The sequence below is a fragment of the Perognathus longimembris genome, chromosome 12 (genome assembly GCF_023159225.1).
Source record: "Perognathus longimembris pacificus isolate PPM17 chromosome 12, ASM2315922v1, whole genome shotgun sequence".
Taxonomy (NCBI): Eukaryota; Metazoa; Chordata; class Mammalia; order Rodentia; family Heteromyidae; genus Perognathus; species Perognathus longimembris.
The window spans coordinates 3496384-3518215 of NC_063172.1; the positions used below are offsets into that span (position 1 = coordinate 3496384).

At 54.6% G+C, this 21832-nt stretch overlaps 1 protein-coding gene across 1 annotated transcript in view; it reads left to right on the top strand.

Moving 5' to 3' along the window:
• Col22a1 (collagen type XXII alpha 1 chain) overlaps nucleotides 1-21832 on the top strand; it is a 168489-nt gene that overhangs the window by 145658 nt on the left and 999 nt on the right. Inside the window, exons 52-62 of the mRNA XM_048358696.1 lie at nucleotides 1962-2006; nucleotides 2772-2825; nucleotides 3845-3898; nucleotides 7081-7134; nucleotides 8336-8407; nucleotides 9366-9401; nucleotides 11599-11643; nucleotides 14505-14684; nucleotides 15703-15769; nucleotides 18741-18923; nucleotides 20792-20869. Of these exons, the coding sequence (XP_048214653.1) occupies nucleotides 1962-2006; nucleotides 2772-2825; nucleotides 3845-3898; nucleotides 7081-7134; nucleotides 8336-8407; nucleotides 9366-9401; nucleotides 11599-11643; nucleotides 14505-14684; nucleotides 15703-15769; nucleotides 18741-18923; nucleotides 20792-20869 (868 nt within the window). The remainder of the gene's footprint in view (nucleotides 1-1961; nucleotides 2007-2771; nucleotides 2826-3844; nucleotides 3899-7080; nucleotides 7135-8335; nucleotides 8408-9365; nucleotides 9402-11598; nucleotides 11644-14504; nucleotides 14685-15702; nucleotides 15770-18740; nucleotides 18924-20791; nucleotides 20870-21832) is intronic.

Below are 21832 nucleotides of genomic sequence, written 5' to 3' on the forward strand. Positions count from 1 at the left end.
GTATGTTGTGTTTGGAATCTGATCATTACTTTCCTTGAGGAGCAAACACTGTGTGTGTGTGTGTGTGTGTGTGTGTGTGTGTGTGTGTGTGTGTGTGTGTGTCTTCTCGATTTTATTTCCTGGGCAACTGAGAGTCTTATTCAGAAAAAAAAAATGTTTATGACTAAACTTTCTATTTTTCCTATGTAATAGTTTCAGATTTTCAGGTCTTACTTTAAAACCTTTCACCCATTTTGGAATGAATTTTTTCCAAGATTGAAGAAAAGGGCCCTGTTTTCATTTTTCCATTTTCTGTGTGTAGGTAGCCAGTGTTCTCCACATCTTGTGTTTTTGGGTGGAGGGGAAGGGGGTTCTGAGGCTTGATCTCAGTGCCTAGGCCCTATCCTTTAGCTTTCCCACTCACAGCTAGCGCTCTGCCACTTGAGCCAAACCTCTCCTTTGGCTTTTTGGTTGTTAAATGGAGATAAGAGTCCCACAGGCTTTTCCTGCCTAGGCTGGCTTCAAACTGTGATCCTTAGATCACAGCCTCCTGAGTAGCTGGGATTGTAGACATGAGCTACTGGTATCCGGTATTCCATTGGTCTTTGTATCTATTTGCTTTGCACTACCATGCTGTTTTTAATACTGTAGTACGATTTGGAGTCTGGTGTTGTGATACTTCCAGCATTGCTCTTTTTGGCCCAGTGTTACATTTGGTGTATTGGATCTTTTCTATTTCCATTTGAATTTTAGGATTGATTTTTCTGCTTCTGTGAGGAATGGCATTGGGATTTTGATGGGCCTTTGGATGAATCTGTTTTCACTGAATCCGTAGATGGTGTAGTCATTTTCACAGCATGAATTCTGCCAGCCCAAATCCATAAACATGGCACGTCTGTCCATCTTCTGGGTTTTTAAAAAAAATTTCTTCAATATTTTATAGTTTTTATTGAATAGGTCTTTTACCGCCTATATGTTTACTGCTGAGTATTTTTGTAGTTTTTTATGCTATTATGAGTGGAATTGTTTTACTGAATTTGTTCTCAGCATCTTCGCTGTTATATAGAAGCGTCTACTGATTTTTTTATACGTTCGTTTTATATCCTGCTACATTCCAAAAGCTTTTTTTAAGGCCTAGGGATGTTTTGGTAGAATCCTTGGCATCTTTTAAGCAAAGGATTATATCATGTACAAGTATGAGTCACTTTACTTCTTCCTCTCTATTTGAATTCCTTTTCTTTCCCTTGCCTTCTTTCTCCGGCAATGGCTTCTAGCGCTGTATTGAATGAGATGGAAGAGGGCGAACACCTTCGGCTCCTACCTGCCTTTCGAGGAAATGCTTTCAGACCCACCCCCCCATACAGGATGATGTTCGCTATGGCAGCACAGTTTTGGGTTGAGAACACAAGGACCTCAAGGGGCATCTCCATAGGCTTCTCCCTTGGGTCCTTGCCAAGTGCTTTGTTCTTCCCGGTTGCACCTTCCTTTGCTTCTGGAATTGGGCTGAAGTCGGGAGATACAGCCAAAGCCCGGGGTGGTGGGGGGGTGAGGTGACCGTGGCCCGAGGTCTCTGTTTGGCCACAACCTGCTGCTGGGCTCGAGTGTCCCGGGAGAGGCGCACGGTGTCGGTCCTGGACCTGTGGGAACCAGGGCATCACCGCAGCCATGGAGCCGTGAGTTTCCGCATCTGTAAAACGGGCACACAGAGCTCACCTTCCGTGACTTGAGGACGAGCACAGTGCATCATGGTCCCCACAGAGAGGCACCCCCTCCCCCTCGGTCACTGCGCCCCTCCCCCTGCTCACTTCCTGCCCTCCTTCCTGCCCTCCCACCTGCCCTGAGCACACAGTGGGGCTCGGCGTCTGGCCGCGGGCAGTGCGAGAGCCAAAGCCACTGCCCTGGAACACCGTGCCGATCCCCTGCCCTTCCTTTGCCCCTTGAGCCTGCTCCTCGGTGGCATAACTTCATCTTATTTCTCCCAGGGCTTCAAGGGACACACAGGCGATTCTGGACCCCCTGGTCCCCGGGTAAGTGAGTGACTTATTTTGGAAGTCATCCCAGGGGAGTCCGAGTTGATAGGTTTCGGAGAGAGGGCTGCGGAGGGGCACAGGGAGGCTGGACCTTGTTGCCCAACTCACTGGGGCCCGTGCTCAGGCCCTCGCTTAGCCTGCCTCCTCTTGATGGCCCTCATGGAGGGCACGTGGCCGTGTACAGCCAGTGTGACCAAAGCCACCTGAGCTCCCTTGTGGTTTCCAGCATCTGCGATGTGCATGTCGCCTGTGAGCCTGTGAAACAAATCTTGGCAGTGAGCTTATTTTTGCAGAAGAGGAACCTGACACCCCAAAGATGTAGGTGGCTTTTTTCACCTTGTCCCATATGGGACGCTGCCCTAGTCTGTTTCCTTCTCCTCTCCCTGCAGGGCTCAGATGGAAAGGACCATGGAAAGGGGCCCGCGGTTAGATTCCTGGTCTATTGCTAGTATCCAGTACAAAGTCACAGTATAGAATGGGGGCCCTGGCCACCAGATAAAGCGAGGGCCCCAGCAGGCCCTCCTGCTCCTCTGCCCGCCTGCGCTGTTGGGGAAGCAGGCATGGGCCCTGCAACCTTTCTGGTCCTGGGTGTATGAAGACCCCAGCTTTGAGGCAGGCTCCGTGTGTAGGGGCTGCTCTGCTCTGGCGAGATGCTCCCCACGTGGCCACTTCCGCATCTCTTCTACGTTCCCCGAAGCCCCGGCTGGCGGCCTCCAGGAGGGAAGGCCGCTCTGTCCCTAACAGCATCTTTTTTGTTTCCAGGGAGAGCCTGGCGCTGTGGGCCCCCCTGGCCAGGAAGGGCCACCAGGAAAAGATGTGAGTGTGTTTCTCCGGGGTTGTAGTGGGTTTCACGAGGGTGCTGTGGCCTGCAGGATCTGGGAGAACAAGGGGGCGGCAGCAGGCGCTGTTCTGCCGTGGCTGGTGACTGCACGGTGAAGCGCAGAGCCACGCGGTGAACTCCACAGACCGCGCAGGGCTTCCTGCCGGCGGGGCCTGCGCCTTGCGGCTGACAGGAGGCGTGTGTGGATTTGTCTGTTGGTACCTGTGATAGGTCTCCCTGGTTCCATATTCTATGACCTAGAAGGACAGCCACTGCTCCTCCCAGAATCTTACTCCATCCCCTGCTTCCTTTCTAATCATAGCCCCCCCTCTCCATCTCCATCTCCATCTCCATCTCCATCTCCATCTCCCCCACCATGTGCTGCTTTTCATTTCATTTTTTAATTAATGAATTTGGTGCCAGTCTGGGGGCTTGAACTCAGGGCCTGGGTGCTCCCCGTGAGCAGTTTTTTGGTCAAGGCGAACACTTGACCTCTTGAACTATATATAGCTCTACTTCTGGCTTTTTGAGGCTAATTGGAGATAAGAGTGTCACGGGATTTCCTGCCCAGGCTGGCTCTGAACCATGATCCTCACATCTTAGCCTCCCAAGGAGCTAGGGTTACAGTTGTGAGTCACAGGTGCCGAGCTGCATCTCATTTTAGATGGCTCAGACGCCTTGTGGTTTTATGTGGTCTTGAATCCGAACAGGGCAGGCATACTTCCTACCGGGGTGATGCAAATGGAACACTGAAATGGGATTGAGTTAAGGATTTACTCTACTTTCAGAGAGCAGGGGAAGGGGAAGCCAGACTGCGGCCAGTGTTTCCCAGGGGGTCATGTCCCCAGTGGCTGGCCACCTTTTGTGTTTGGCACTTGAGGACGAAGCTTGGATGCCTGGAAATGAGCCTTTGCTCCCTTGGGTCTCGGGGACGTCTGGCCCCTATTTGGAGCTGGCCCTTCAGCCTCTTTGCGTGTGGCTCTGTGATAACGTGGCTCATCTCTGTTCATTCCAGGGTGACACCGGACCTGCTGGGCTACAGGGGCCCCGCGGTCCCAGGGGCCCCCCGGTAAGTTTTGCTTTGAGGATTTGCTGCGTGCGTGGGCCGAGCATTATCCCGGTGATGTCTGGTTCGTTCAACCTGGTGCAGTCATACGTGGTGTGAAAGAAAAATCAAGGCTTCAGGTGTCAGCCACTGCCCGTGGCCCCCCTCAGGCTCCCCCCATGGAATCGCACCCCGTAGTCTAGAAATTCAAAGGGGGCCACTGTAGGACAGCGGGTAGGGGGCTCTGGCCCGCCGGGCATTTCTTGGGTGGTGAATTCCTCACCCCACCTCTGCCTCCATCTACGAGAAGTTCTTCCTCTGTGTGTGTCTGGGGCCCATGACACAAGCTATCAGCCATGCCCCATCAGCATCTCCCCCTTCTGCTCCTTGAACTCATGGAACTCGTCAGTCTCCAACGACTTCATGGCTAACGAAGGTCACTCTGAGAACACCAACGTTACTAGCACTCCAATGTTCCTATTTTGAGGAGATACATTTTAACCCCTCACCTTCCGTATGTTAGTAAATATTTTGAACGTTATTTCTGCCTATTTGTGCGCCTAGGTAAACACTTACATAAGAGTAGCCAGAAAGTACGGACCACAGAGGTGGAACATAGATATTTATGTGCAGGGTGCTATGTATGCAAGGAAAAAAGCATGTGACCAACTTAGCCGATGAGCACAGTATGGATGAGGTGATTGTCTGAATACATGAGGTAGTATTTTATGGAAATTTTTATCTACCTACTATTTTTTTTGTGAGGCTGGAGATTGAACTCTGGGTGTTGCCGTTTCCGAGAACGCACTCTACCGCTTGAGCAACGCCTGCGATACGTTTGTTTTTGTTTTCGAGACAAAGCATCCTTAACTTGGCCTCTGTTTTGAGATCCTCCTTCCTCAGCCTCCCGAGTAGCAGAGGCGACGGCTTTCCACCATGTCGGGCTGTCACTTGCTTTGCTCCTAAGTAGAAATGTAGCCTGAAACTCAGTTGGAACGCGTATTGTCGTAGTGTACAAACCTGTAGAAGAGTCATCTAGTAGGATGATCAAGAACCATGAGTGGAGCATGGGTGTGTGCTGTCCTGTCCGTGCCTGCCCTTCTTGTGGGTTTGTTTCACCGGCACCATCCCGACCGTGTCTGGGTTACGGTGACATCGGGATGGTTATGAGGCCGTTAGGCGTCGGAAGCGTCTCAGGCCCGTTCTAACTTCTCAGAGCCACCGCTGGGTATGCAACCGTTGTGGCCCAGAACATCATTGCATTGGTGGCTGGCAGTAGGTATGAATTGCCTTCATGTATAGAAAGTATGTGCATGGCCAGAAAAAAAACAACCCACTTCATTTTATGTCTTTATACTCTGCAGCTACACAGAGGTGGGAATAGATCCTACGGGGACCACTTCTAGCCATTGGCTTTTAGAAACTAACAGAAGGGTTTCGTGCTGTAGCCTTTGTGAAGCACTAACCTCATCTGTTTATTGAGTTTTCCTCAAACCCTACGAGGCAAGCACTGTGATCACTCATTTGGAGAGGGGGATTCTTGAGAAAGGGGGAGACACGAGGAGGGGCTCCATCGCCCTTGTATGTCTCCAGCGCCCAGAGGACAACCCCATACCTTGTGTTGATGCTCTGTGCCAATGTGTCCTGTTCTCCTCCTCCCGAGAAGCGGGGACCAGAGGGAGGAGCGGATGAGATGCGATATCTGCAGGAATTAGCCGGAGTGCGTATTTTTAGAGGGCTGCAGATGGGCTGGTGGGGGATGGAGTGCTGAGCAAGCCAGCACGCAGCCCTCCTGGCAGGGACGGAGAGCGGGGCCCTGCAGCAAATACTGCCTGCTGCTCGGGTTTCAGCCTTGTGCAGCTCCGAGCCTAGGCTGGGCCTAGGCTTTCTCTGTGCCTCAGTTTCCTCACCTGTGGTAGAGGTCTAGGGACATCTCTGCCACCCAGTTCTTGGGAGGATTGGGAGACACGAGACCCACCATGGTCGTCTGTGTGGCGCAGGTGGAGGTGACAGTTTTATCATCACTGACCAGCAAGCCTTATCCCCACCAACGTGCAAAGTGGTGTCAGTTCAGATCATCCACCTCCAGCTAGTTGAGCCTTTCTGTGCCTGTTTCTCCACTTGTAAAGTGGTGATGGTGTTTGCATGCACATGAAGCCCTTTGGAGGTGTGTTATGTATGAAGTGCCCGGACAGGGACCACTGCTCCTGACACCAACGTGTCTCCTGGAAACCTTTGTGAGTAGCTGCTCCGTGCATTACAGCATTTGCAGGAACCCATCCGTTGATGGAGAGAGACTGCTCCGCCCGGCCCTGTGCTAACGTGGGCCTGAGAGTCACAGGCACGGGCTCTCGGGTTCCTGGTAGCAGGGGAGGAGAGGCAGACCCCGTCAAAGCATGGTGGGCAGAAGGTGAGGCCAGCTCCGTCGGGAGACTCCGAGGCATAATTGCCTCGATGGAGGGAGCTAGGAACATTCTTCGGCTTCCTGATTTATTATTATCACTTCTTGCTCTGCCAGGAATCTTATTGGCTAAATAGATTCATCAGATTAAAAATGGTCAGGAAGTATCAGAATGGAGGTAGTCACTGTGACTTCTGCACTGTGAAGACCGGGACCTGGACCTGCCAGGCATAGCCATGTGACTCTGCGCCTGCCGCCCCCTTCTCTGTTTCACTGTTAATGGGGTTGCAGTGATGCCCCGGGCTGGGTAGTGGAAGGAGAGAGAGCACATGGACACGCTTCCTCTGTGGAGAGCAGCATGCACTGGGGCAAGCGACCATCTCTACATCAGGTTCTTGTAGTGGGTTTCCTTCCTAACACAGCCTGTGAGCAGAAGGCTGAATGGATGGATGGATGGATGCGGCCGCCATGCTTTACTGTGCCCGTGCTCAAGGCCGGCGTCGCCGGGCTGGGCCTTTGCACGCCCACGGGCTCATTTAACTCCATGATCATCCTACCAATTACATACTGCAAGCTCTCCTTGACAAGTTGCGGAATCTCCTCCGAGGAATGAGGTGGTTTCCTGTGAACCGCCCTGGCCCCCGTGAGAACAGAGTCTGCGTGCAGTCAGGTCTTCCCCTCCAGCCGTGTCTCCTCCACTGCCCCTCTGCCCCTCTCTGGGACGCCCCCTTCCAGCAATGCCCTGATCCGTGGGCCCCCTGGCGGGCAGTCCTGGCAGGATGACCACTTCTGTTTCTTCCACCAGGGTAACAACGGATCACCAGGTTCCCCCGGTGACCCTGGCCGTCCAGGAACCCCCGTGAGTACCCTTCCATGGTTCTGTGGTGTGGCCTCTGGTGTCAACTAGAGGGGCTGGGGAGAACCTCTTTCAAAAATTACACCCCTGCTTCTCTGCTGTCTGCAGCCACAGGCGAGGTGAGAAACAACGTGAAACCAGGTGCTTGGCAGTTGTACAGAGGAGAAGTAAGACGGGATCAGGCTGAGCACCTGCCCTGTTGTAGGTAGATGGCAGCGTGAGTGTACAGTGTGGAAATAGAGGAGAAGTCGGGTGGAGAGCGAGAAGGACCCGCCGAATGTCGCAGAAGGAAGGCAGAGTGCCTGACTAGCACACTCACTGGACAGAAGATTCCAGACTCAGAGCTCAGGCCCATGGTGCCTCGATGAGTTCAATGGTTGGAGAAGTCCAAGCCTGGCTTACTAGTTTCTTCCTAGCCTAGTTAGCTTCTTTTTTTATGTTGCTAGAATTGCCCTCTGTATTCAGGAGGCCGTTTGCAAGTGTGGTGAGTTGCGCATTTCACTTACAAAGCAATGGGCCCCAGGACTGTGGACTGACCTCGGCTGGGCAGACAAGTGTGGGCACTGTGGAGGCAGAGGGACCAGAAGCCAGGGCCACCAGGCATTGGATCGCCCTGGTGGGCAGCATCGTCCCGTTGGGCCAGGGCAAAAGCCCTCTGTCCGCATGGCAAGCTCCACGACCCCCATCAGGAATGCTGGTGTTCCTGCAGGTGAGACAGGCCAGCGGGGAAGGATTGGGCTACAAGGAGCCCATCAAGGTCCAATCCGCTCCCAGGAGAGCGGACCCCACAGGTGGTGACTCCCACAAAGGCTAAAGCTGACTATTCCGAAGGCCTTCCCCAAAGATTCAGCCCTGTGATGCTTTGAGTCTTGCTTGGCATCGTGTCTTCATGAGAGGACCTCCTGGTAGATCACAGGCTTGAGGTGCTTTGTGCTGAGTATCCGTTCCTCGCTGCGTTTGTTGTCTTGAATCCAGAGGCCGTGGCCGTGTGTAGTGGGCCTTGTCTTCTTTCTCCGCCTCAGTGCAGTGCGGTGAAGATTCCCAGCACCTCCACGTCTCTTCCTGCTTCCTTCTCTCCCGTCACGAGGAAGGGGCCTTGTCTTCTCTTTTTTGTGGATGTCTTGTGGCTTCACAGTTCAGAGGGGTCCAAAGGCCAGGTCAACACTTGACCTTGAGACATGAATTCCCTGTTTTTCCTTCCCAGGGCCAAAAGGGAACCAAAGGAGAGAATGGCAGCCCAGGGCTTCCTGGCTTCCTGGGTCCCCGAGGGCCGCCGGTAAGCAAAGGGCACCAGCGGGGTCCGATGTGTAGCGAGAGGTGCCATGTTCACGTTCGGTACCGACTCTACCGTTGACGGTGTCGGCCGCGTCCCTGGGCTCGGGTGCTCAGGTCGTGACGACACAGCGTCCAAGTGCGTGATGACCCAGGGGTCACAGCCGCCTGGGCCGCCCAGCCCCTCCCGCCCCTCCCCGCCAACCCCTAGTGACGTGAGGCCTGCTAGACCGCACCGTCCTGCGGTGTTGGGGAGGGCGGCAGAGGCGCTGGGAGGGTCTCAGCAGACGGCACGGTAAAGATCTTCGTGACGATCGTCGTCGAGACGGGCGAGGGAGGGCTGCGGGCATGGGCGGTCTGCGCGAGGCCACAGGCTGAGTCTGCGCCCGGCTGCCCTTGAGTCTAGGCCTCTGGACCTGACTCCTGGATGCAGAAAGACCCGCCCCCCCGGGGGCAGGCGCGGCTGCTTTGCCTTCTTTAGAGATGAAGAAACAGAGTCACATCCCACTTAGGAAGGTTGTTCAAGATCATAGGGCCAATCAGTGGAAGAGTCAGGATTTGCACGTAGAGCTGTCATGACAGCTTCCTTAGCCACCAGGGACACAGCACACGTTCTCCAGCCTTTTCTGACCTCCTTGCTGTGTTCTTCCTCAGTGACTTTTTGCTATTTTATTTCACACACTATAAGCATCCTCCTCCTCAGAATAATGGCCTCCTCCTCACCGCCAGACAATTGCCATCCTACCATCTAGGTTGAGTCGGTCCAGAGGCCAGAGGATCCGCCTCTTCTCTGGGACAGTTCTTGCCTCCCTCTGCCCGGGCTGAGCTGTGAGCCTTGTTGGGGTCAAATAGTGGCTGTCATTAATAGAACAGGACCCGGATGGAAATGCGTGGTGAAGACAGCCGCGTAAGGTGCCCGATGCCGGTGTTAGAGTGAACTGATCCTTTGTTCTGTTTCTCAGGGAGAAGCTGGAGAGAAAGGAGTTCCAGGCAAAGAGGTAAGAACGCCTACCCTCCGTCGCTCGGCAGCTCTTCCTGTGGGAGGTGGAAGCCAGGGTTGGGCAGCCCGGACAGGCCCACCAGCCTGCCGTTGGGGTGTCTTCGTCGATGCCTTTGGAACAAGGGGCTCATCCTCTACTGTGCACGAATGCTCTCGAATGACACAGGCGTCAGGAGCTCTGTCTGGTCTGGACATAGCTCTCTTCTTAACCATCCCTCACCATCCATCCCTTCCTCGATCGGCACACCAGAGCCGGCTTCATGGCGCCTCCTCCGTGCTAGTCAGATCTCCCCGTTACTTCCACTTCCTGTCTTTGTGTTTCCCCGGAGCCGTCCCAGCTGCATCCCGATGGGGCTCCCGTCTGTCCTGGCCCTCTCAGCCCCACGGCAAGGGTCTGTGTGACAGAGCGCTTGGTGCCACTTTCTGCTTCATTTCTTAGCCCCTGCTTCTGCTCCAATGGCTTCCAAGGTGCTCTGCCCTGCTCACGGCCCCTGAGCTCCAGTCACCCCGACCTGAGGGTTCCTGACGCGTCACGTTCTTTTCCGAAAGTCTCCACTCCTTCTCTCCCTCCTCTTTTCCCACGATGACTTTCGCTGACCACCAGGGACTAAGGCCTGAGCGCCTGCTGTCCTCTTCCTCAGCCCAGGGGCCCCGCGCCGCCGAGGCACTGACAATGCTTGATGGGGGACAGGGCGATGAGTGAATGGCTTCAGGGAAGAGCGTCCTGAAGACATCAGCGTCTGTATTTCAAAGCCTGCATCCTCCCTCTTGGAAAGAGGAAGACCTGTTATCACTCTGTGCCTTTGGACTACCTCCTTAACGGGGCGTCTCCCCGGACGCGGGATCAGAAAGCTTCCTGTCTGGGAAGTGTAGGCTCCTGGCCCGCTCAGTGGGCGTGTCCCTATCGCGCACGCCTTGGCCAGTCATCGTCCTTGCCCCTCCAGCCCACCAGGTGAAGGTGCGTCCACCCCCTGTGTGCTTATCCTTGGGCGGAGGCCCACACGGATTCTCTCAGGCTCCAGGAGGATAAGGTCCACCGCAAACCGGCCTCCTTTCCCCATCCGACCCTACTCTGTCCAATTCCAGCTGCTGCACTTCTCTGGGTCAGACACGGGTTACGCCTGCCTCCCCCATTTCTGACACTTGGTCTTCACTCCCCACCCACTGGTAGCATCTTTCTGTACCTGCTTTTCCTTCCGGATTCTACCTGACCTTCCGTACAAAAAATCAGGTTTTTTATTTATTTATTTTTTCTCGGGAATAGCACAGCATCTTCTTGAGCTTTGATGATAGACACTAAACCCCATCTTCCATGTAGAAGAATGATGTGGGCCCAGGTCTTCTTCTAGGCCAGGCAGGGGAGCTCAGCTCATGATAAGAAGGGCCAGGCCCCTGCCCCCCTCTCTGGACGGGCAGGGTGTTCTGGGATGGATGTTTCTGGGTGGTCGATTCGGCTAGGCTCAGAAGCGCTCAAGTACATACTTGCTTTCTTAAATCACTGTAAGCTCGGTCTACCTGCAGGCGAGACACGCGCCGGAGGGCTAAGTTGGTTTCCCCAGGAGCAAGCCTTGAGTTTGGCATGTTTTGAACAGGTGTCCCGGCAGTGAGAAGCGTAAGGCTGTGTCCCTCCTTCCTCCCCTGAGGCCTGTGAAGAGCTCCAAGAAGGCTCTCCCGCAAGCTTCTCCTCTCTAGGAGAGGAGGTGTGAGGCTGGGCCAGTTACCTATCCAAGCAGAGGTTGGGAGTGTCTCACAAGAACAGAGAAAATGACGTGCAGGAAGCCATGAGATGGCAAATCAGCGTGTTCCCACTGTTGGGGGGCCAAAGTCATCGTGTCTGGCTAGAGCCAGCCATGCCCTTTCCCTGCCCCCCCGCCCCCCACAGCTTATCAAAGGCCAGGCCCCTGAGCGGGGGGTGGGGGGGGTATGGATTTATCCTGAAGAGGAAGCCGGGGAGGCTTGCCCCAGGCTGGTGCCTCCTCCGCGATGGCGGCCAGGGGCCGGAGGAAAGGAGGGGGGAGGAAAGTGGACTAATCCTGTAAGGGACCAACCGCAAGGGAGCGCTTAAGGGATCGGTGGTGTTTCTGCGGGATCTCTTGTCCTGTGCACACGGTTGTGTGGAAGAAACGAGAAAGGCAAAGACGCCAGCTCAGCTGGGGCCGGGATGAAATGACAATCGTACGCTTCTCTCGTTGCAGGGGGCCCCTGGGAAGCCGGGAGAGCCGGGGACCAAAGGAGAAAGGGTAAGTGGGGGGGTCGTCGCCTAGCCCAGCCTTCGTGGAACCTGGCAGGTGGCGTTTGCCCAGGCAGACAGCTGCTTCCTGTAGCCATTCCTTTCGTGAGGTCTTGAGCGGTGCCGAGGGGCTTCTCTGCCGCCACTGTTGTTGTGTTCGGTGTGATTCTCCTTTTCTTTGGGGGTGTTATTTTGAGGAATAAGATGGTGGTAATCACAAATGCAAAGGCAAGCGTCGGGAGACTTTGACAGGTTCCCTCTCGCCATGCACAACGGGCCGGGCTCCGCCAGCGCCAGCTCGCCGGGAGCCAGATTTGTCGCTGGAGGTGACAAGGGAACAGATTTTCCCATAATGAGTTGCCTTGGCGCCACGCTCGGAAAGGCTTTCTTTACATCTCATTTCTCCAAAGAAACAACGAGAACTCATTTCTCTTGCAGAAAAGCTGGAGGCGGGGGGGGGGGGGGGGGGAGGGGGGATGGTGCGTGCGCGTGCGTGCACACACACACACACACACACACACACACACACAGCTGCCACTTCCTTGGGTGGCTTGGCCTATCTTGTTGGCTCACAATCCTACCTTCGGTCACCCTTTCACGTGGATGTCACCTCACTTGTGGCATGCCACCGCTCCCCACCCCCCAACCCCCACCGCCGCCATTTACGTTTCAGGGTCCTCCTGAGACGTGATGTCAGCTTCCTTTGCCTGTTGGAAGGGCGGGAGCTGATGAGTGTCCGCCGACAGAAAAGAGAGGAGACGCGGAAGCGGTCTCAGCCAGTCAGTCATTCCTTCCCTTCTGAGCTCTCTCCCAGTCTCCTTCCCGTGACTTTGATTCCACTGACCTATGGCAGTTGGTTCCCGAATGATGGGAGCCAGAGGCCGACTGTGACGGAGAAGGAGGTGTTGAGTGACCCGTAAGACTGTCACTCAGGGGCCCCTGGGGACCGCAGAACAGGGGAACGGGCCTGATTCTCATTGTCCACCAGGGAGTTCAGGAGCCGCTTCTCTAACACTTAATCAATAACTGGAGTGCATGTCTTCCCCCAGTAAGTGGTTTCTTGGAATACTGCCAGTGGGCCTCTCGACTCCCCCTTTCCTTTCTAACCCTGGGAACATTTGGAATAGGGGCCAGGTTCTCTTACCGCGAAGTGATATGTAGATGCTTAATGAATAGGAAATGCTGTACTGTATATGCGGTGGAGTCTGCCTTCCGGATAGATTAGGAACCAAAGCTGTTATTGACCCCTGAATTCAAGATCGCTAAAGATAGATGACAGTGCACTCATGAAATCCATCCTGTGTGCAGAGCTGAAGAGACTCACTTGGGTCTAAAGAAATTATGTTTTGATACATTGCTTTTGTGGTTGTGGCTGGCTTTTTAGCAGTGTATATTAATTAGACAAAGGGGTTTAATATGTGATATTTCCACACATGGATATAATATGCTTTGGTTATGTTATCCTTTACTGTTGCAACTTCAAAACAAGTGGAGGGACATAACCACACAATTTACATTGCAAGAGTGAAAGCAATGGAAGTTATTAGCTCCTTCCATCCTGCTCTTGGCCCGGGGTCATCCCTGTTCATCTATTTTTTTAAACCTTCTGGAACATTTGTGCACACAGACTGGGGATGTTGCACACCTGCTAAAACCATCCCTGTGAGCCTTGCTCCCTGAGCCGGTCTTACTCTTTCTGCTCTCTCAGTCCTGGTGATGTCCATTTAATCCTCCACGCTGGAAATCATTTCAGAACTGGGCAGTGGTCTTTCTCAGAGTCTCCGGTCGCACTGGAGGTCCGGCGGAGTTTCTAGTTACCTTCTTGTTCCTCTTTCATTCCCCCCACCCCTCCCTCTGTCTGCCACGTCCCCACACTGGAACCCCAGGACACCAAGGCCAGTGTTGTGGCCGCCATGTTTTCAGACCCACTGGCCACCGGGACCCCTGACAGACACGGTAGTGCATACGTGCTGAGAACTGGGCTCCACCGCCGATCCTGTGCTTTCCTTCCTGGGTGAGAGATTGCGGGAAAGCACCCCGCACAGGGAACTCTGTGGGCTCGTGGTAGCTGAGGACAGGCCTGGGGAGGACCCTGAGGAGGAGAGCCCTGTCCTGTAGCTGACAGAGGAAGCAGCTGGGCCAGGAGCAGTCTGCATGGCTGGGCGTCCTTCGCCAGGCAGGCCAGCAACTACGTGTGTGAAGTCCAATCTGCAGTAGAAGTCTCAGTGCAGAACGAAAGTTACAGTTCTACCCATCCTTCCTCCACCGCCCCTCTTATTCATTTATATTCCATTTATTGTTATTATGAAGGTGATTACAGTTAAGTAGTCAGCGAGTGAGTACATTTCTTTTTGGACCAAGTCGCCCCGTGCCCTTATTAAATACCTATAGAGCCTTCCAAATAGTTTATGTTTCCCAAGGAAATATGGTGAATACCTTACCCCTCCCCACTTCTAAAATACTTCGGACAGGGTTCTGTGCTTTGAGATTTTTCTGTTGATACTGAAACCTGGAAGGTTGTCCACGCAGCCCTCGGTGCGAATCCTCGTGTTGCTGCCGCAGTGTTCTCTGCTTCATAGACAAGCCCCTTCCCCCCCCCCCCAGGTGAAAGATGGTTGGTTTCCTGATTGATTGGGATTTGGCAGTCCCTTCCAGGCCTCTACAGAGTTTTTGGCCGGTGGTGGTGGTCTTTTTCCAAACAGTCAGGAGGGTAGATGCGGTGGTTCCGATCAAGTCCTGTGATCAGATGTGGAGTCGCGTGAAGGTCACCCGGGACTGAGCCTCCCCGGAGGCGGAGGACGGGACCTCTGGCGGGGGCATGAATTACCTTCCAGCCAAACTCACTCGCGGACACGCTTCTGTCCTACCTAGGGAGACCCTGGTATCAAAGGAGACAAAGGACCGCCTGGCGGGAAGGGGCAGCCTGGTGACCCCGGAAGCCCAGGCCACAAAGGCCACACAGGACTGATGGGTCCCCAAGGACCTCCCGGGGAGAGCGGGCCAGCCGGGCCACCGGGACCTCCAGGCCAGCCAGGGTTTCCTGGACTGAGGGTAAGGAGGCCGCGCTCGTATACGGGGCTCCGGAGGGGAAGCCGGAAGCCGGGGGACTTCGGGAGGAGTCGGTGCAGATCCCCGGCGTCCAGCTGTCTGTCTGTGAGGCCAGAGACAAGTCTCCTCCCTCCTCTGAGCCCGCCCTTCTTTTTCTGCTAAGATGGAGGAGAGGTTGTTTTATTGGTTTCCCTTACCAGGAGCTGCTCGGCGGTGGCGGCTCTCTGCCCTTTCCATTCCCAGGCCCGGTCTCAGGGGCAGTGAGTGTCAGGGGTGGGGTCTCTTCTGCTCCGGGACCCCGCACAGATGCGTCTGGGTAGACAGCTTTCCTGATCCAGACTCACCACGGGAGGCCTGCGCTGCCTGTGTGGCCCGGCTAGCTCTTCTCCCTGCTCTCCTGGGCGTTCATTCTTCCCTCTGGCTCTCATGTTTTACTGATGTAGACAGACACATTTGTTAAACGTAGTAGTGTTTTATGCCTTTTTGTTAGCGCATATTGATTATACAAGGGGATTCATTGCGAATTTTTTTTAATCCCTGCCTGTGATGTACTCTGATCACATTCGTCCCCTCTTATTACTCTCTTCTTCTTTCCCTTTATTTCCTCGCTATACAGACAGTTTTTTTTAAAGTGGGCCTATGGTGACTCACACCTGTAAACCAAGGTGCTTAGAAAGCTGAGATTGGGAAGATGTCAGTTGGAGGCCAAAACTAGGCAGCGTTTGTGGCACACCTACATCAAGAACAATTAAAAATAAATAAAATCCAGCCATGAGTTGGGCGCTGGTGGTTCACACCCGTAATCCTAGCTACCCCAGCGCTAAGCCCTCAGGAGACGATTTCTGACCAGAGCAGATGAAAACGCCCACGGCTCCCGCCCCGCCCCTCGGCCGTGGGGGCCACGCCGTACCTGTGACGCGGTGGCTCCCCACGCCGCTGCTGCCCACGAGCTGCTTGGTTCTGTGAGGGGTCCGGGATCTCGGGAAGCGAGAGGAATCACTCGGCCTTCCCTCCCTCCTAGGGTGAGTCTCCGTCGATGGAAACCCTTCGACGGCTCATTCAGGAAGAGCTCGGGAAGCAGCTGGAGAGTGAGTGGTGGGAGTTGGGAGAGGTTCTCGGGGGGGGGGGGGCGGTCCTTGTGCGTGTGCCTCCACAGGGGACTGGTTTGGAACGCACCCTAGGAGCAGGCCGATGTGGGCTGAGCGGCACCCAGGGGGCTGCGGTCCAGCCCGCACCCAACCCACAGGCCCCCGCCCTCCACAGACAGAGCAGTCTCTGGTCATCAGTGATGTGGAGGGACCCGACACAGACCTCGAGGGACACAGCACCCAGAGGTGGTACTACATCAGTGAACAGCAAGACCACCTCAGTGCCCTAAGAACACGCCCTATCATTGGCTTTGTCACAGTGGTCAGCAAAACAAGGCAGAGGAACATAAGCCACGTAGCCCGGAGGCAGGTCATGGCGATATGATATGGTAGGACATGCTACGACATAATGTGATGTGATGTGATCACGTGTCTCCTCCCTGGATGGAAAGCATCGTGAGTTTTGGGTTCAAAGATGGACCAAGACCCTGACCTTTGGCAAAGCCCCTGGAAAGACCTCAAGAGCAGCAGGACGACGACCCCCCACATCCAGCCTGGGCCTGGTGCCCAACGGGTGTCCTGGGGGCCGGGTAGGAGGGGCAGACCGTCCGAAGTACTAACGGCGACGTGGGGGCTTCCCCAGAATCAGGAAGTCCCACGTCACGCCTGAGTTTAGACCGGACCGCCAAGAGCACATACGTGGAGCAACTCCACGTTCACAGACCCGCTGCAGAATCCACGCTCCCCCGCCGCTCCCGCACCCCAAGGCCTTCGTCGATAACCAGCTCTTCCAGTTCTTCTATGATGGGTGCTCAGGAGAAGAGAGCAGTAGAGGAGAGCATTGTGGGAAAGAGGAGGAATCTCTGTTTTCCAGGCGGAAGTGGGCGGAAGGGGAGGACGCCTTTACTCTCGTGTATGCTGCACCTGCCTTGTATACGGGGGGTGAGGACACAGCCGTGCAAGATGACTCTCTTCTTTGACTCCTTGGAGTGGGAACACGTGGCTACGTCCACACTCAGGAGAGAAACACAGAATTCCCCAGAGCGGACTGCGAGAGGAGGCAGTGTAAGGCAATAGTTTGCGTTCCCAGGTTTCTAATCCCAGGTTTCAGCACCGAATGTAAGGAACTATCTCGAATACGGGGAGAATGAATAATGAAAATGGCAGAAAGATGAACTCACAGCCCACAGCTTTATTGGACTCATCCTGAGAAGGGCAACCGTTTTTCCTCAGCCCAGCTGAAGAAGAAATGGCTCAATTCCCTCACAACTAAGAACTCTTTTTTTTTTTTTTTCCTTAGGCAGAGAGTGAAGTCAAGCAGGGTAGGAGTTGGGGGCAGGACGGGAGCAGGGGAAGGGGCTCTTGGTGCAGAGGTGCAATCTTATCTTGAGTTTTGGGGTTTTGCGGCATCTTGTCCCCAGCTAGTACGACCCTGGGTTCATAGGGCATCTCGCCTGCCGCCACAGGATGTGTTTGGGGAGGAGACGGGCGGGGGGGGGGGGGATGGTTCAGGCAGCCTGCAGCAAGGACGGCATTGGCGTTTTCAGGACATGGATGTTTCGGGTTTCAGTCATCTTCATCAGGTAGGTGTTGGAGAGGGCAGGGCAGGTATGAAGGACACGCGTACGAGAAACTCGGAGTTCTGGGTGTTAGATTTCTCAATGACAGAAAAAAGAAAATGAACAAACAAATGAAAAACCGCTGGCCTCTGTCCCTGTGGACTTCCTAGCCGAGATCTGGAACGAGACCTGTGTTGGACTGGCGTGGGGGACGCCTCTGCCGAGCCACATCCTCCCTTCCTGACTCTCGCTGGCCGAGGCCCCTAGACAAGGAGCTGGGTCACAGATGCAGAACACGGCGCTGCCCGGCGGCCTGTGGGGGAGGCAGCGGGAGGAGGGAATTAGTGAGGACACCCCAAGCGAGCCTCCGTCCCCGACGCCCCGTCCACACCCCCCGGGTGGGCCCGGGGCTCTGGCTCTCCATGACCGCCCCAGCAGGGTGGCTCTCGGCGGCCACTCAGCGGGCAGCGTATCCCAGCCCAGTAGAAGGCAAGCCAGCCCCGCCGTCGGAACCTGGGTTTTGAAGCTATTCTGTGATGGTTGTTCGCATTTGCAAGCGTCTTCAACCCCCGCCGTGTTCAGCGCTCCCTGTGGTTTGGGACCAGGAATTGGCGCTCAGAAGGGAAAAGTCACCACGTCGCGCTGCGTCGGCCGTGGGACTCCCCTCCGCCTCAGCTTCCCCAAGGGGCAGTGATGACGACGGCCGTTACTGCTACTGCCTGTCCTAATACCACGACGGTGACGATGGCTCGGGCCCTTGCACGCGTCTGCTGCCGCTGCTGATGCCCGAGCTGCTCATTCATTGCCAGGGCTCTGGATCACTAGGATTACCGCTCCGAGCACTGCCGCCCACAGGACCGCTTCCCGCCCCCCTGCTGCCCTCGGCCGGGCTAAGTGTGCCCATCACCCACGATACCACTGCCGCCGCTCCGGACAGGACCGTGGCTCTCCCGGTACTTCCGCTACTCCTGCAGCTACCGCCGCCGCCGCCGCCGCCCACAGCCGGGCCTGCGAGCCGGGCCTGCCCCGCGTGGCTGGAACTGCCTCCCGTGTTCCTCACACTCGCCAGTGGAAGAGTGGCACAGCGCTGTCTCCTTGTTACCAGAGAAGGCAGCCAAGGCGAGGAGAGGCCCGGGGAAGGCCCCCCGCTGCTGGGCGGGCCACGGCCGCGGCCTGGGGTCCTAGCTTGGCCCTGGTGTCTTGGCACCGGGCCGAGGAGGTTGACGACGGCCACCACTGATCGTGTCGCCTGTCCAGTCAGGAGCGTGTGCAGAGGGTGCACCTTTCCTCTGTGCGTGGTGCTGAGTGCTTTGTCTTTTGATCGTGGACTCTGCCCCTGGGCTCTCCTCACTGCCCTTGGTCCTCTGTCTACGCTTCATGAACTCTCTCTGTTGTTTTTTCCTACTCCACAGCCAGACTTGCCTACCTCCTGGCCCAGATGCCCCCGGCGCAGGTGAAGGCCTCTCAAGGCAGACCTGGGCCCCCAGGACCTCCTGGGAAAGATGGGCTTCCTGGCCGGGCAGGGCCCATGGGGGAGCCAGGCCGGCCGGGCCAGGGGGGGCTGGAAGGACCCTCAGGACCAGTAGGTCCCAAAGGTGAGTAGACACGTGGAGGTCATGTGACTCCCGGGCTGGGGGAGGGCTGAGGAGAAACCTGGTGCGAGGCATCCCGTCACGGGAGCCCGCGTGACTCGTTCTGCTCGCATCCCCTGCATCTTGGTAGCATCCTGAGTGTTGGCATGGTGTTTAAGAGATTCTCATACTTGACATTCTTGCAAAATTATACTCTCACTAGGAAGACTGAATCTGTTCCCTCCTACTTTCTGGTTCTCTGTCCACCCCCCCATCCCACACCCTCCACCCACCCCGCAGCGAGTAACACCAGTAGCGCTCTCTTCATTTCTACCCTGGTTAGAAATAACGGAGGGGTAGGATGGATAGTCAGTCTCCAGGCAATAGTGTCTTTAAGCTGCAGTTTAAAATGTCCATGTACGCCAGGCCCCGGCGGCTCACACCTGTGATCCTAGCTAGTCAGGAGGCTGGGATCTGAGGATCTCAGAGGCCAGCGAGCCTGGACAGGAACATCCGTGAGACTCTCACCTCCATGTAACCACGAGAAAACCACAAGTGGAGCTGTGGCCCTAAGTGGTAAAGTGCTAGCCTTGAGCAGAAAAGCTCAAAGACAGAGACCAGGCCCTGAGTTCAAGCTCCATGACTGACAACAACAACAAAACATCTCCTGGCTGTCCAGGTCTCAAGGAGAGTGATACAACAGGCCGCTGGAGCGCCGGACAGTCGTAGGTCTCTCCTTCAAGGGAAAGAGCATGTGCGGCCTCTCTGCCGCATGTCCAGAAGGTCTGAGTGCTCAGTCTCTAGGCAGGCAGGTGTGAAGAGCAGAGGGCAGGTGCCTGACAGCAGAGCCCTGGCCTGAAAACCCGCCTCCCCCGAGGCAGAAGGTGTCCGGGCATCGTTTCAGCTGCTCCGGGAAAAAGGTGGAGTTAGAGAAATGGAAGACCCCGCCCTTTTCCTCATCCCCAATGAACCTGCCTTTATTCTGAAAGACTCCCTGTGGGTCCTACTGCTGCCCACATTAAAAACGTTGCATTATGGAAAAATCTTGGCAAAATTAATTAAGACAATAAAAAAAAAACAGTGGTCCTAGGGCCCTACGAACTAGCAGAGTTTTGGTTTGGGCTTGCGCAAAATGGATGAGGCATACAGGAAGTATTTTGGAAACGTGAAAAGATGGTAAATTTTTTAAAAAAAAAGAGTTGAGAGATAGGGTTTGATCAGGTCTGTGAATGCTTAGCTCAAATATGATCCAAATATTCTCTCAGAGTATAACTTGTCGTTTTTTAAAATTCCTAAAACAATACTTATTGTATTCTCTCTCAAGCTATTATTCCCCCCTTCCACCTATCGTATTAGATTCCAAGCTTCCTGAGTGCCATCTGGGTCTCACGCATTACTGCGTGTCCATACTGCTTAGCGCATTGAGTTTGTTTAGCTGTCACCCAGGTCCTTCTTCATGAAGGTTCAGATAAAATGCTAGAAGACCCAGGGGTGTGTAGGTATGAACCAGGGTATTCCCGTGGCCCTGTGGGGGGGGGGAGGGGGAGAGGAGGGGCTGTTTGGCTGCCCGTTTTGAGTGCGTCTGTGTGTGTCTATGAGTGTGAGTATACTTGCTAGTGCATATGCATATGGGTGTGTGGGTGGCTCATGCTTGAGTGTGTTTATGTATAAATGTGTGTGTTTGAGCGTGTGTTCACGTGTGCGCACCCGTGTGCACCGTGGGAGTGGATGAACGTGTACCTGGGACCTGGGAAAACGTGAGCCAGGGAAGTTTGGAGTCGATGCTCCGGTGACGGTGGGCTGTTCTTGCCCGTCTGCAGGCAGAGACACCCCGTCTGCGCGCTCGCTCACTGTGGGTCTTCCTCGCTGAAGGTGTGTGTTTTCCTCACCAGGTGAGCGAGGAACCAAAGGTGATCCCGGTGTCCCCGGAGTTGGCCTCCGAGGCGAGATGGGTCCCCCCGGAGTCCCAGGTAGGGAGTGTCTGCTGGACTGGGGGGCATGTGCTCAGAGATGAGAATTGCACGCCTCCCACGGCTTTGACTGCAGATGGACTGGAATCCGAAACGGATGGAGAAAGGGGGCTGGATCCATCCGATCAGAACGCAGGCCGTCGGTTTCTACTAAACAGTTCTAGAAAATAAGTACAGAATAATATCAAATGACAAGAAGTACTGAGAATCGGTCCAGGAGGGGGAAAATGTCTTAGGAGTGGATAGGTGCAGGCACAGTGGGGCTGTTTCCCTCTGGATCATTCTCTAGGCCCATAAACTTAGAGAGGTGCTAGGAAGCATCACAGGGAAAGCAAGGTTTATTTCACATAACCTCATGCTTTCAATCTCACTGAATGTTGAACCCTCTTCCTCTCGCCATGCGCTTGTTCATGCCTCATTAGTACTTCTCGGGGTAGGCCTGGGAAGGGCCGTGCATGCGGTCAGCTGTTCTGGAGTCCTGGAACTTCCGGTTGTGAAGCACAGGTAACCGGGAAGGTAGAGACAAGTTGGCCTTGCAGCTTGGTGTCTGGGTTGGAAAACGTTGAGGACGTAACGGGAGTCTTCTGTTGCCAAACTGGACCTTATTGTGGGTTCCTACATGGGAACTGAATTCTCCTTTCCATATTGACCTGAGTTCATTTTGGATATTCGGACCTATGGATAATTTTAATTTTATCATTTATTCTTTTATGATTTTCCCAACTTGCCAAAGTAGACATATATGGTTATTTTTATTAGAGAAGACAATTAGTTCTATTATATAATTAATTCTTAGCTTTCCTACTTTCCAATAGGTTACAATGTAATAAATATTTTCCTAAAAGGGAAATTTTCAATAAAGATAAAAAGGCAGACCAGAAGATAGATAGAGAAACTCATAGAAGTTTCCAGCACGTCACACCAACGTGAGGTTGGAGTAATGGCACCGTTTAATGACTCCCA